Source organism: Cutaneotrichosporon oleaginosum (assembly GCF_008065305.1).
Source record: "Cutaneotrichosporon oleaginosum strain ATCC 20508 chromosome Unknown ATCC20508_contig04, whole genome shotgun sequence".
NCBI classification, from domain to species: domain Eukaryota; kingdom Fungi; phylum Basidiomycota; class Tremellomycetes; order Trichosporonales; family Trichosporonaceae; genus Cutaneotrichosporon; species Cutaneotrichosporon oleaginosum.
Window position 1 is genome coordinate 2,523,600 of NW_027072173.1, and position 12,113 is coordinate 2,535,712.

Genomic DNA, 12,113 nt, shown 5'->3' on the forward strand with positions numbered 1-12,113 from the left:
ATCCTCATTGGCCCGTGTCTCTCGTGATGTTTGGGAAAATCAGTCGCTGGGTTCATGCCAGGGAGAGACTCCCCCCTGAGATGTCAAGGATCGCGGCCACAGTGACGGCGGAATTGTCCCAACATCAACATTTCTGCGTCGCTTGAACCCTTTAATAGAATGCCCATTCGCCTCATCCAATGCGTTACTCTGAGGACTCGAGGTATTCATCACCACACTCTTATTGCAGTACAAAAGCCCGGAGACCAGAGTCTGGCTGGCGACAGACCAGAGGCCAGAGCCTAGCAGGCTGCAGGCTGCAGGCTGCAGGCTGCAGGGTGGGCGCTCGCCCTTGACTCTGCTGCCTCTCGGTTCCGTCGTTCCTCGGACCTCGGGCCTCCCCCCCCCCCCCTCCCATGCCCCCTTTCTGGCGCGGGTACGCGCATGACTTTTTCCTGTGCTTTTTGTCTTTGGGCGGTTGCCATGCTCATATGCCCCGACCGACCCGCACCAGAAAAGCAACCGCGCCTGAAACGCAATCACCCTCACCCCACCTCCCATGCCTCCCATCTCCGGCGCAGCCGGCACACGATGCTGTCATCTCTCCCCAACTGATGCTGTAACACTCCCAGGCGCGTCCGCCTGCACGCACGCACGTACGCCTGTGCTGTATCCGACCTCCATCTGCGCATCACACGGACATGTGCATCTGCTGGGCCGCCTGTCCGATAGCTTTCATGGTAAGGGATACCTTGTCCCGAAATTCGGGCTGAAAAGTAATAAAAGATGTCTGTGTCAGCCGAGGACGAGGACAAGTTCAAGTTGGCTCCAGAATCCAAGGGTTCAGTGACGTGTGTGCGGTGAAGATCTCTTGAAAAGCTCTAGTGCCCACGACATGCAGGACAACAGTGGGCGGGGACCGAGCAGGGGAGCGAGGGGCGCGAGGGTTCAACGGCAAGGCGTTAGGCGTGGGTGTTGAAAAACACTCGCCGGCATGGCCGGCAACACGATGCGGTGTCAGCAGAAAAGGCAAGAAGATCACGCATGGCGCAGCACAGGGCCCGCTTGGCCAACGCAATAATGTCATCAGTGGCGCTCAATCATGGCTACTGTTCCCGTCGCCGGCGGAGGTGTCCGCACTCTTTTGCAGCATGCACGCTCTGCACCATCCCTCTCATGCTCCAACTTTAGCTCGGCTCTAAACACAAACAAGGTCGCCAGGTACCCATATTCCAAAGTCAATTGACCACGACGCGTCGTGCAAGGCACCAACTAACTCTATGACATGTTTGCCGTTTGTCGATCTCGTCTTGTTTGGCCTGCACTGGGCACGAGGCGTTGGCTCGTCCTGACCCAGCTGCCAGCTGTTGGACCACGCCGCATCCCATGAACCATAAGACGCAGAAGCGCAAACTGCAGAGCGCCACGCCCGTGCGCGCCACAAGGCATTCAAATTCGCCGCATGCCGAGGCGACAGCTTCCGAGAGGCCAGCATGGGAACATGGGAGCATAGGAGCAGGTTTCATAGCCAGCTCTGGCCTCTGGGACCCAAACATGGAAAGCAGTGCCTGCACATGACCCGTCACACCTGTCACGCTCCGTCCGACCCGTACTGGTGACGCCGACGAGATGCTTGAACCAGAGTTACACCTTGCGCAACCTGTGGAGCCGTGTACGGAATGGATAACGATGCCGACAGCAATATGGCCTTCTGGACCTTCTCGACTCTCCTCTGAACACGGTGCACGCACTGCGTCTTCCATTCTCTTCTAGGTTTGCCAGTGCACGAGCACAGCGAGACGCGTCGGCTCGAAGAGGCAGGTCCGCGCTCGCGTCCCCGAGTGCGGCAGGGCCCAGCCCGGAATTCTGGGCGAGGGAGCTCGGTATGCCTCCGCGGCCCAAGATGATCAGAGTTCTACAATTCCCATCGCGAACCCTCAGTATGAATTGGTGGCGCCGACAACACAACGACAATTCCGCGCTCAACGCTTTTCTGGGTTCGGAGACTAGACTGCGCCTCCAATTCTAGCCCAGGGTCTGCGGGACGGTATGGCGGCGGCGCTCGTCGAAGACCCGAGCTGATCGGTCAATGCGACCCTCGGCGAGCTCGATCGCGTGCGAAGGAGGCGGGGATGGAGGTGAGGGTGGCGGAGGCGGAGATGGAGGAGAGAGGGGCAGTACATGGAGAGTCGTCGCTGTCGGTGGACGCCAGGTGTCAACTCCTTGCGCGCTGTTCTCGACTCCCCCATGTTGGGTGCAGCGGAAGGAATGGAACGGTTGGTGAGCCTTACTAACCCGGCTCTGACAGTTGCGACTCCCACATAACTTACCATCACCACATGAACGGAGATGACAATAGTAGTAGCTAAGTGACGAGGGGGCCGAAGATGACGGAGGTGACGACGTCTCGCTACATGTTCCTCAAGCTGTGTCTGTGCCTCACCACCTGACGATCTGACGGGCGAGTGGCCTACAGTACGAGGCATGCTCAAGCGAGCGCCAACATGCTGTACGGCGGCATGCGGCTGATTGTCGTCGATGAGAGCATTGTCCTCACCAGCACACAGCGCCCTATCCTCATGCCCCTCGTGCTCGGTGTGCCCATTCTGCCCCTCTGGACTAGATCGTGCAACATGTCTTGCTCTCATCACCTAGCATTTGACTTTCTCCACATCACTGACCTGCGTCTTCCATATGCGAGGCCACTCATCATCCCCCGAGCCGCACGAGGTGCGCCCAAGCAAGCGGGGTTGCCATGAGAGCACCGATACCGAAGCGACGCCTGACGCCAAGCCCACCCTCAAGCGTGGCAAACCCAAGGCCGAGACGGGCACGCCCACGCCAGCCGTGCGCGGCGCCTGGACTTCAGCAGAGTACATCACACTGTTCAAGCACGTAGTGCAGTACGGCCCGAGTCACGCGTCGCTCGCTCACGCCGTTCCCGGCCGCTCGGCCAGCCAGAGCTACTGGACGTGGCGGTGGGCATCGACGTGTAACTGGTGGCGCTGACGCAAGTCAGGTCGTTGAGCCGACGTGCAGGGCCGCGCTCGAGGTCAAGGCCGGCCAGCGCCGCCGCTGATAGCTTCTGAAGTGTGCATACCGTATGCTATGCGCCCCGTCCTCGCTCCGAGGCTCGTGACTTTCTCGCCCGAGCGCCTTCGTCGGCACACTTGCTCAGTGTCCTCATTCTCCTTTCTGAACACCTGACCTCTGCCCGATACCCTCTCAGCGTTACTCTTCCCGAACACCACATTACCATGCCCCGCACTCATGCCATTTCCCCTTCGACGCCGGCCACCACGGACGAAGACACCAAGCCCGACGTCAGGCGCAACACCAACGACGCCGCGCCTGAGGCAGACGTCAACACAGGGAAACGCCGCCGTCTCGAGACCAATCCCACCACCACCTCTGGCCCCCGCAACCGCGCGTGGACGGCAGACGAGTATCTCGCCCTCTTCGAGAGCGTGAGCAAGAGCGGCGCGGGCGCAAAAGCGTTCTCCGAGGTGCCGGGTCGCACACCGAGGCAGGCCGCGGGTGCGTGGCGGTGAGTCCTGCTCGGGGCGGGCTGATGCGAGCGACGTGGTGGGCCCGACGTGCCGCGAAGCGCTTGTTGCAAAGGCTGCGAAACGCCGTAGTTGATAAAGGCAGATCTATGGATGTGTGATTCTCGCCCCGGGGCGCTGGTGCGCGTGTCTGCTGCTTCCCACGTCGAGTTCGCTTGCTCACCTCACTTATGCTCCGCACTCCTTCTCGCTCTCCTCCTCGTCCTCGCTCTCCTCGCTCTTCTAGCTCCGGTCTCCTCTTCTCGGTATTTCTCCACTCCTTCTAACCCTTTTTAAAGTCTACTTCTCTACATCGGCAGTCCAACATCCGTGATGCCCTCCTCCCCCTCCCGCACTCCCGCCCCCCGCGCTAGCGGTATTAAGGCGACAGTCGGCAAGCGCGGGGCTCGACCCTCTTCTTCCTCGTCAGCCGACACCAAGCCTTCTCTCCCGCACCAGAGCACCAACTCCGAAGCGAGCAACTACACGCCGTCATCTGACGACGAGAAGCCGCAGGTGAAGGGGAAGCGCAAGCGCGCGTCCGGACCTAGCGCCAAAGCCACTGCACGTGCATGGACGGGCGAGGAGTACGCGCAGCTGTTCGAGCACGTCGTGGCCCACGGGGCCAACAGCAAGAGCTTTGCGGAAGCCGTGCCCGGCCGCACCAAGCAGCAGTCGTCGATGGCGTGGCGGTGAGTTTGGAACGAGCTTGCTGATGGCAGCCAGGTCGTGCGTCCTCGGTGCCACGAAATGCTGCTCGCAAAGGGCAAGCGGTCTTAGCTGTCAGTGAGACCCTCCAGTCTCTGAGGATTCGTAGCTGTTGCACAGGATTCTGTAGGTTTTGGTCTGACGAAGCGAGAGTACGTGTGACGTGTGAGATGTGGGAAGGGACAGGTGGGGCCATCGTCTGGTCGCTCCTCGCTCTTCGATCGTGAATAATCCAAGCTGTCTCATGCCTGACAACATAGCACCTTCCGTGATCCTGCGAAGCCTCAAAGGCGAGCGTCCCTGTCCTGTCTGTCATTATCTCATTCCTGTGCGAGCCTAAAAGCTGCCAGTCATTGCTCGTCCGTCTTGGGGTGTAAATTGAGATTTCACAAAGATCTGCTCCTGCAGGTCGCACGTAAGCTTCGTCGTGAGTCAGCGGCGGATGCATGCTGTGCACACCCAGCTACCGGGTGCCGGCAGATACAGTCGTCCAAAAGCGCTCTTGTTAAATTTGATGGATGTGGCTGCTCGAGCTGTGGAGCCACGCTGGCAGTCTTGTACGCCATTGAGGTCCATGTAGCACTGTGCAGGCTCTTGAGAGACAATCAATCCCCGGTGCTGGTCACATCGTCTACAGCTGCGTCACACATGGTGCTCGCGCTAGCTGTTCCCTTTCATCCCGTGATTCTATCGATCAGTGAGAGACAAGTCTTTTCGCCCTCACTCCCTGATGCTGATTCATGCGGAGGTGAACAATTGTGCAGCATCCAGCAACTGACCCAGCGCATGCAACTCCTGGCGCGGGGGTGGCCCAAATCAGCCTCGGCGGCGACGACCGCGCATGTCATGCTGCGGTGTCGACCGCAGTAGCGGAGGTACGAGCGGAGCTGATCGCCGCTAGTTCCATTCAGTTGTCCTCAAGTGCCACGTTCAGAATTGGAATGTTGTCCAACAGCTCCCCATTGTTTGAGATGCGGTACAATGGCTCGTTTGCTCATTGACTCACTAGATCCGTAGCCTTGTCCCTTTTCTCGAGGCGGTGAGGCCGGACGAACCATCAATTCGACTTCGAGCAAGGGGTCACGTGTTGATATTTGATCACACAACATGAAGAGGCGGGTCACACGTAAGTCAATTCATACAGTCCAGTCAGCCGCCAAGCACCAGAAGCCAACAGCTTCTCTCGCCTCGACCAGCTCTTCAGTGCATTATAAATACCAGTCATCCCACCCAATTCCCATCTCTTCTTCGTCACTCATCTCGCATCCCATCTTCATCCTTCGTCCATCATACTCCCTCCCCTTCCCCCCTTCGACAACCTCCTCGCCCCTCTCTTCGTACACCGACCTTCGACTACCTAGGGCATGTGCTGACACCGACGCCCATGCTCTAAGATCTACGCCCCTTCCTCCTCGCCTCCCGCTATCCTCCTTCGCCATCCCCATGCACAGCAATCCTTGGAAACGCTAACGAGTGAGTTAACAACTCACTCAGCAAGGCTCTCGGCACCGACCTGCATCCTCAGGTTCGCGCACCCAATGTCAGATATTGAGATACCAGGGTGTGGGTCTCGTTTTAACAGAGGCCAATGTGCAACCACCAGTCCGCGTCCGTGCGTCGTGGCCGCTTGCGTGTTGTGGCCCCACGCTTTGTGGGTCATGCACATTGTGGATGACAGACCGCTGCGACCTGACACCAGGCCGCAGTTGACTGTGAACAGTTGTGTCTGTCATCCACCACTTGTCTTCCGGCCCCGCATTCCGTTAGAGCCACCACCAATGCCCACAGTCCGAGCGACTGACCAAAGCTCTCTCTCCCAATCGAATGGGAGGGACGCGTGAGCCCTGCTGACACCAGCGCACACGGAACCGCACCATCCGCGGTGGAGCGATTCGCTCGGCCCCGTGAGTCCATTCAGCAGAGTTCACTGCACCGCATGTCCGCGCGCCCAGAGGCGTGATCTGGGCGTGAGCCTCGTTTTGAGCAGACTCTGCTGTACTGTTTCAGCCATAGTAACAAAAGACTTGGGCCCAATGCGTTTCTCTGACTGCTTTCTGTTGGTTGGGCCACACAGAGCCGGATGAGGACAGTGCATTGCTGCGTCCTTGTCCGCGACTGGTGGCCGTCATGGGCAAGCGGTCGCGCGCGGCCTTCGCCCGTGATAATAACCAGGAAGTTTCTTCACAGGGGACACCGAAGCCTTACAACAAGAGTCTTACATACTTTGAGAATGTGATGAAGCTGTGCAGCATACTCAGTGGACCGAGGGGATGGTAGTGTATCATGTAAGTCAGGCCGTCATCCAGGCAGGCAGGCAGTCAACCAGTCAGCCATTGAGCGCAGTAAGCCAGTCAACGCCGGTCAGCCCGTCAGCCATGCAGCCCAGCAGCGCTACTCTCCTGGTTATTTTGAGCCCCGCGCGGCCACGTCTACTCGATACAATTTCATGTTGCTTCCGTAGCGGCGGGCCTAAGCATGGGACGCCTCGAGCTGCTTCCCGTTGATCTTGGGCAGCGGCGCAGTCAGGATAATGGCGTAGAACTGGCATGGCTTGTCTGAACGATTGTGCCATGCGTGGTTGCTAACGTCAGCTCACGTCGTCCCTTCCCTCTCTCTCTCTCGCGCTCGTCTCTCTCCTCTGTCCCTGCCTCTTCTCATCATCCCTGCACTCAACTACTCACGTTCCGCGCTGCACAACGAGGTCGCCTTCACGGCACACGCGCTCGCTCCCATCGTCGAGCTCGAGCACGATCTCGCCCTTCTGGATGATGATATAGTCGAGCGTTGCCGTGCGGTGCATAACCGCCGTGTTGCCGGGCGGCACGACGAGGAAGCGCGCAGTGCTGCCGGCGCCCGTGTGGATCTGCGTCGTCGTGGTCAACTGCGTGTCCGTGTTGTCGGCGAGGTCGGGCGGGTCGGCCGCAGACCACGGCAGCCCATGCTGCGTGACGGCGTCCAGGCCGGCCGTGAAGGTCGGGATGGCGCCTTCGTACAGAAACACCGACTTGCCAGACGCGTCGTGTCCGGTGATGTAGCGCGCGGCGGAGGGGGGTGACGGCCATGGTGGAGGTGGGTGTGAGAGAGGTCGGTGGTGAGCTGGGACACCGAGTACAACCGCGCTCTTATACGCTCGCTGCATCGCTGGATCCCGGGCTTCGGCTTTGAATTGTCGTCATGTGGTCGTGAGGTAGATAGATGGAAGGCAGCGGGACTGCGGCTGCGGCCTGCGGATGATTAGTCACAGTCAGATGATCGTCAGCAATTGTTATATCACCGTGCGTCGCGGTTTGGCAGGTACCGCGCAGATTTAGGTTACCGAGCCGCTACTCCTTCGGCGACAACGCCGCGACGCTCGGTGATGACTGAGCTGCTCCGCCGATGATGCAGCCTTCAGATAGTCGACGGCCGCGTCACTAAATGCCCTGCCGCGTCGACAGCAAGGAGACTGACGACAGTCGCTCATCAATGTGTAGCTAGGTGTAGCCAATGGCAAGTCATCACGAGCTTATCCCGCCGCGGGCCATGAGTCCACACTCGTTCATCTAGTCGTTCTTCACACGGCTTTTCAGCATGAGGCGCCAGCGCCGTACGCCTCCAACGCCATTGCGAAGCAACTACTGTCACAATCTATGCATACAAAGTGTAAAACGGTACAGTGAGGGGAATGGTGATTGTCCCTCTGGTCGAGCCGGCGCACTGCTCAACGACGCTTGGCGGGCTTCGACGGCTTCTTCGCCTTCGGGTTACGCTTTCGCCGCTCGAGGCATTGCGGGCAGATCCAGTTGCCCTCCGGCGCCTTGTCGAGGTTGAGACACGCGACGTGATACTGGCCGTCAGTAAGGGCAAACGGAGGATAGTTCGCCGACGCGAGCTCAACTCACCCATTCAATCTCGCAGTCGTCGTCATCACACCCAATCATCTCGCCGAAGGACACCTGGCGACATGTGCAGTAGACCTTGGAGTCGAGATTGTCGTCGACTGCGCCGTCGTCACCAAGATCGGCGCTGTCGTAACCCGCACCCGCCGCCGTTGTCACTGCAACCTTCTTCGCGGTGGTGCGCTTTGTGGGAGGCGCGTCTCCGTCCTCCTCATCCTCCTCCTCGTCATCTTCGCCGTGCCCACGCTTCTGTCCGCGTTTGGCGCTCTTCGTCCCGCTCCCACTGGGCGTTACGCCGCCGCTCTTGCCCGCGGAGCCCTCGCGACTCTTGCCGATGTCGATGCCGAGGGCCCCGGTCGGGGCAAGGCTGTCGTTGGAGGCGCTAACGACCATCGCCGTGCTCTTCCGCCCGCCGCGCGGCTCCTCGTCGCCCGTATCGTCGTCCGAGTCATCGGCCTGACGCTGCTGCTTAGCTGCTGCGCTCGCCTTGGCTGCTGCGGCAGCGATCTGACGGGCAGTCTTGGGTCCGGTATCCTTGCCGTACGCTGCAGTTGAAGCAATGGACTCAGATGGCGACACCCCACGCGGCTGCCTGATTGTCAGCGGGTCTTAAGGCGGGTGCTGCCGAAACGACTCACTTCTTCCTCTTCACTGGAGCCTTCTTCTTGTCGCCGTTAACGGATGAGGCATCGTCGTCGTCCTTGCCCAGCTGGTCTTTGCGACTGCGCTTCTTCTTGGTCGGCGTGCCACGGTCATTGAATGGCGAGCCTGTGGTTCGCGCTCCGCGACGGGTGGCGGCGGGGGCCGGAATAGGGACCAATGTCATGGCCGCGGTGTACGGGGACGGCGGGTCCTTGATTAAGAGCGTGGACGCGTTGAGTAGCTCAGAGATATGCCGCTGGTGGCCCATAATCTGCGCGTCAGGCAACTTCTCGACTTTGTTCGCGACACTCACTCCATCACACGCGCCGCCCGCGACGCGAATCTTGTCATCGCCGCCCAGCTTGTATCTAGCGGCCTCCTCAGCGATCTCCTGCAAGAGCTGGAAGCGGCGCTCGGGCTGGATGGTAGGGTCCTGAATCCAGTTGATGAGCTGATGCAACTTGGTCTCGAGGTTACACAGCGTGGCTGGAATCAGCTACAGCTCGGCTGTGTCATACGGGCTCGGAAAACAAAGCAACGATGCCCCTCATGGCGTGCCAATGTGGAGGCCGCCAATTCACTGATCGCCGGCTCTCGTGCGCCCCATTTGCACTCACCGTACAATACAGCGCCGAGCTCGTTGAGGTCAGAGTGCACCCGAGTGAGCTCGATAGGAATCTGGTCGATCGTGTCCATCAGGTCCTGGATGACAAGGATGTCGTTGGCATCATTGGCTTTGGGCTCCGGTGGAGGTGGAGAACCCGCGGCGAGGGCGGCAGGAGCTGCTGCCGCAGCGGCGGCTTTCGGAGGCATTGGGATAAAGCGAGCTTGAGGCTAGAACTTGTCAGATGTCTGAGAGTCTGGAGGAGAAACGACGTTGATGTGGATGTCGAGGAGGAGATGAGGGAAGGGGATGAACGAAGCGCCGGAGGATGGGTGGAGAACGAGTCGAGGTGAACAGGCAACTCGACGGAACGCCTTGGGCAACGCCACGTCATTATGAGTTATCGACACGTGCTTTGCCACTCGTATCAACTTGCCGTTGTGGGAGAGGTCGGCCGTTCGAATCTTAGAGACATTCGAACCTCCGATTCAACAAGTATCTATTGCAGCATGACCACTAACATGAATCTGACAAGCCCGGCGAGTGCTCCAGTGACGCCGAGTATGATCGGAGCCTCTCAAAAGCTTGGTCTCGATCACCACGCCGCCACCAGCGTCGACAGAGGAGGAGTCGCAACGCAAGTGCGTTAAGAACGTAGCTCATCAGTTACAGTACCGAATCGCAGCTTAGAAACGGGAGTCGTGCCCGTTTCAGACTCTATTCATCTTGGGGCCTCTGGTCTCACGTGCGGGTATGTTTGCGCTCAAGCTCTGACTCTGACGGTAAGTTTGGGCGTGACCGTCCACTGCCGCCGCAGCTCATCTACGTCCTCGAAACGGGTGGCTGTACGACGCTCCGCCGTTCTCACCATTCCAGAACGACTAGGTTGCATGTCCCTCGATAGACTCTAGGTCCCGAACCGTCCCCTCGGGTGCCGGGCCTGAGCTTAGTTTGACGGCGCCTCCCACCGACGAGACGGAGTACGAATTCGGTGTTGCGCAATGTTGCGCCGGGCCCGCTTGTTCCCGCTGGAACTGCGTTGCTGGGCATCCCGGGACCGAGGTGGAGCCAGTAAAACGAGACGGCACCGATTAAGCTAGAGGCACTGGTCTAAGTCCTGCCTGCGCCCAGTCACCGCTATCACTCCGCTCTCCGACCTCCGTCCCTCCCCCACCCCTCGTCCGCCTCACCGACGCAAATCACGAACCCTCCCGCCTCCTGGGTCTGGATGTCGCAACATAGGTCGCGCATCCCAGGCGCATGGCACATCCGACAACGGAGCCGAGGTCCCAATGTCCAAGTCGGGCGGCCCTCGCCGAAAAAGGCACTTCAAGGTGCCTTGGACACGCAATATTGGATTGGAGTCTCCTCGCGATCCGCCCGCACCATCACGGGATGCCAGTGGCAGGAGCGGCGGTGTGGCGAACGGATATGCTAGCGTCGACGAGGTGGCTCTATCGCGGCCCGCGCGGCATTGGCACAATGTGCCTCGGTGGCTTGAGCGGGGGCGAGCGGAAAACAGTGGCCCTGCTCGTCGTCGTCATCAGCGCCATCCCCCCCGCTGCAAGCGAGCTCGACCGAGGCCACCTATCGTCACGCCTAGAACGAACGTCAAGTCAAACTCTGCAGAGGTCACGCTTAGGCAGACGAGGGCTCACGAGCAAGCCCGAGGGTGGCAACGTAGGGAGTGGCGCCACGGATCCGTGATGCCTCCCCTTGCAATGGATGAGCAAGAGGCAGCTGCCTCTGACCCCTCCTCTGTGATAAGCGGGGCGTGTGAGCCCTGCGGCCGGCGCGCTGGGTCACCGTTCCCCCTCGCCGATGAATTTCGCGTCAGCACGCCGGTAAGGCAGAGCCTGCCAGTGACTGTGGTGCAGTTGTAGCGAAGCCGCATGTGTTAGACGCTTCGGCGACGCAGTTTAGCTGCCAACGGGGAAGGGAGCCTGGGACAGCTTGTGCAGTTGGCGGCACACTCTTTTGAGTGTGCATCAAGCTGCCTCTGTACATGGAAGAAAAACCTAGAGAGGAGGATTGCCTCCCCAGTTGTGCTCGAAAAGTGCCCACCTCCTCGCCTGACAGAAGGTGGGGGTGTCGCCGGCAAGTGTGGGAAAAATGGTGTTAGTGGAAACACGTTGCCTCGATGTTCTCAGAGAGGTCACTTGACGCAGCATGTTTGAGAGTCTAGCTGGCCACAGTGGCTTCCATGAGCACTGCAAGTGCCACATTTGGGTCATTGTCAGCACAACCAACGTCAGCACATGATTTCTCACCTCTCTCGATCGCACATGCTGATGCGAACGACGTGGATGCAACACATCAATTCATCGTGTGTATGTCTCATTCAGCAGAGAGTTGGCGCTGCGCCGAGATTGTTTTCATCGCCATTTCGACTATTCACTCCCCGCGTACTGCGATGTCTCACAAGTGGCGCCTTGTCTCAGTTTGTCTCGTATCGGCTGTACATGCCGTGCATGATGGCGGACAAGGTGCGGCGCAAACCTTTCTCAGTAATCTCAATTCAGTAAGCGCCATTCCAAGCTTGCGCAGCCAATATCATCGTCACTCCGCCCGAGACTCCGCTCCGCACTGAGACACTCAGGATGTACGACGCTGGATAGGATCTGGATGATCAAATTCACTCATAATTCGGTGATTATCCGCTCAAGCTTAGTTCGTAGTCGGACATGGAATGGGTGGTGAATTGGACATTATCTCAGGTGTCAGTGTTCCGCCGGCGCCGGATGCCGCCTGCTAGCC

General features: G+C 59.3%; 7 protein-coding genes across 7 annotated transcripts; 3 read left to right on the forward strand and 4 right to left on the reverse strand.

Moving 5' to 3' along the window:
• Window positions 1-39: 39 nt before the first annotated feature.
• On the reverse strand, window positions 40-549 carry COLE_05446 (uncharacterized protein; the record flags this gene model as incomplete). Its single annotated transcript, XM_065626409.1, has 1 exon — window positions 40-549. The coding sequence occupies one exon, from the start codon at window positions 547-549 to the stop codon at window positions 40-42; it is 510 nt and encodes a 169-aa protein (XP_065482350.1).
• A 668-nt stretch (window positions 550-1,217) lies between these two features.
• On the reverse strand, window positions 1,218-1,742 carry COLE_05447 (uncharacterized protein; the record flags this gene model as incomplete). The annotated part of the gene is made up of 1 exon (XM_018419861.2): window positions 1,218-1,742. The coding sequence occupies one exon, from the start codon at window positions 1,740-1,742 to the stop codon at window positions 1,218-1,220; it is 525 nt and encodes a 174-aa protein (XP_018275818.1).
• A 741-nt stretch (window positions 1,743-2,483) lies between these two features.
• Window positions 2,484-3,058, forward strand: COLE_05448 (uncharacterized protein; the record flags this gene model as incomplete). Its single annotated transcript, XM_018426978.2, has 3 exons — window positions 2,484-2,574; window positions 2,756-2,957; window positions 2,995-3,058. The coding sequence occupies 3 exons, from the start codon at window positions 2,484-2,486 to the stop codon at window positions 3,056-3,058; spliced, it is 357 nt and encodes a 118-aa protein (XP_018275819.1).
• Window positions 3,059-3,236: 178 nt separating this feature from the next.
• COLE_05449 (uncharacterized protein) lies at window positions 3,237-4,304 on the forward strand (the record flags this gene model as incomplete). The annotated part of the gene is made up of 3 exons (XM_018426979.2): window positions 3,237-3,526; window positions 3,845-4,216; window positions 4,247-4,304. The coding sequence occupies 3 exons, from the start codon at window positions 3,237-3,239 to the stop codon at window positions 4,302-4,304; spliced, it is 720 nt and encodes a 239-aa protein (XP_018275820.1).
• A 2,397-nt stretch (window positions 4,305-6,701) lies between these two features.
• COLE_05450 (uncharacterized protein) lies at window positions 6,702-7,371 on the reverse strand (the record flags this gene model as incomplete). Its single annotated transcript, XM_018421000.2, has 2 exons — window positions 6,702-6,813; window positions 6,914-7,371. The coding sequence occupies 2 exons, from the start codon at window positions 7,369-7,371 to the stop codon at window positions 6,702-6,704; spliced, it is 570 nt and encodes a 189-aa protein (XP_018275821.2).
• Window positions 7,372-7,932: 561 nt separating this feature from the next.
• On the reverse strand, window positions 7,933-9,565 carry COLE_05451 (uncharacterized protein; the record flags this gene model as incomplete). The annotated part of the gene is made up of 5 exons (XM_018424344.2): window positions 7,933-8,058; window positions 8,114-8,702; window positions 8,749-9,023; window positions 9,066-9,238; window positions 9,370-9,565. The coding sequence occupies 5 exons, from the start codon at window positions 9,563-9,565 to the stop codon at window positions 7,933-7,935; spliced, it is 1,359 nt and encodes a 452-aa protein (XP_018275822.1).
• Window positions 9,566-10,648: 1,083 nt separating this feature from the next.
• COLE_05452 (uncharacterized protein) lies at window positions 10,649-11,239 on the forward strand (the record flags this gene model as incomplete). Its single annotated transcript, XM_018419862.2, has 1 exon — window positions 10,649-11,239. The coding sequence occupies one exon, from the start codon at window positions 10,649-10,651 to the stop codon at window positions 11,237-11,239; it is 591 nt and encodes a 196-aa protein (XP_018275823.1).
• Window positions 11,240-12,113: the final 874 nt, after the last annotated feature.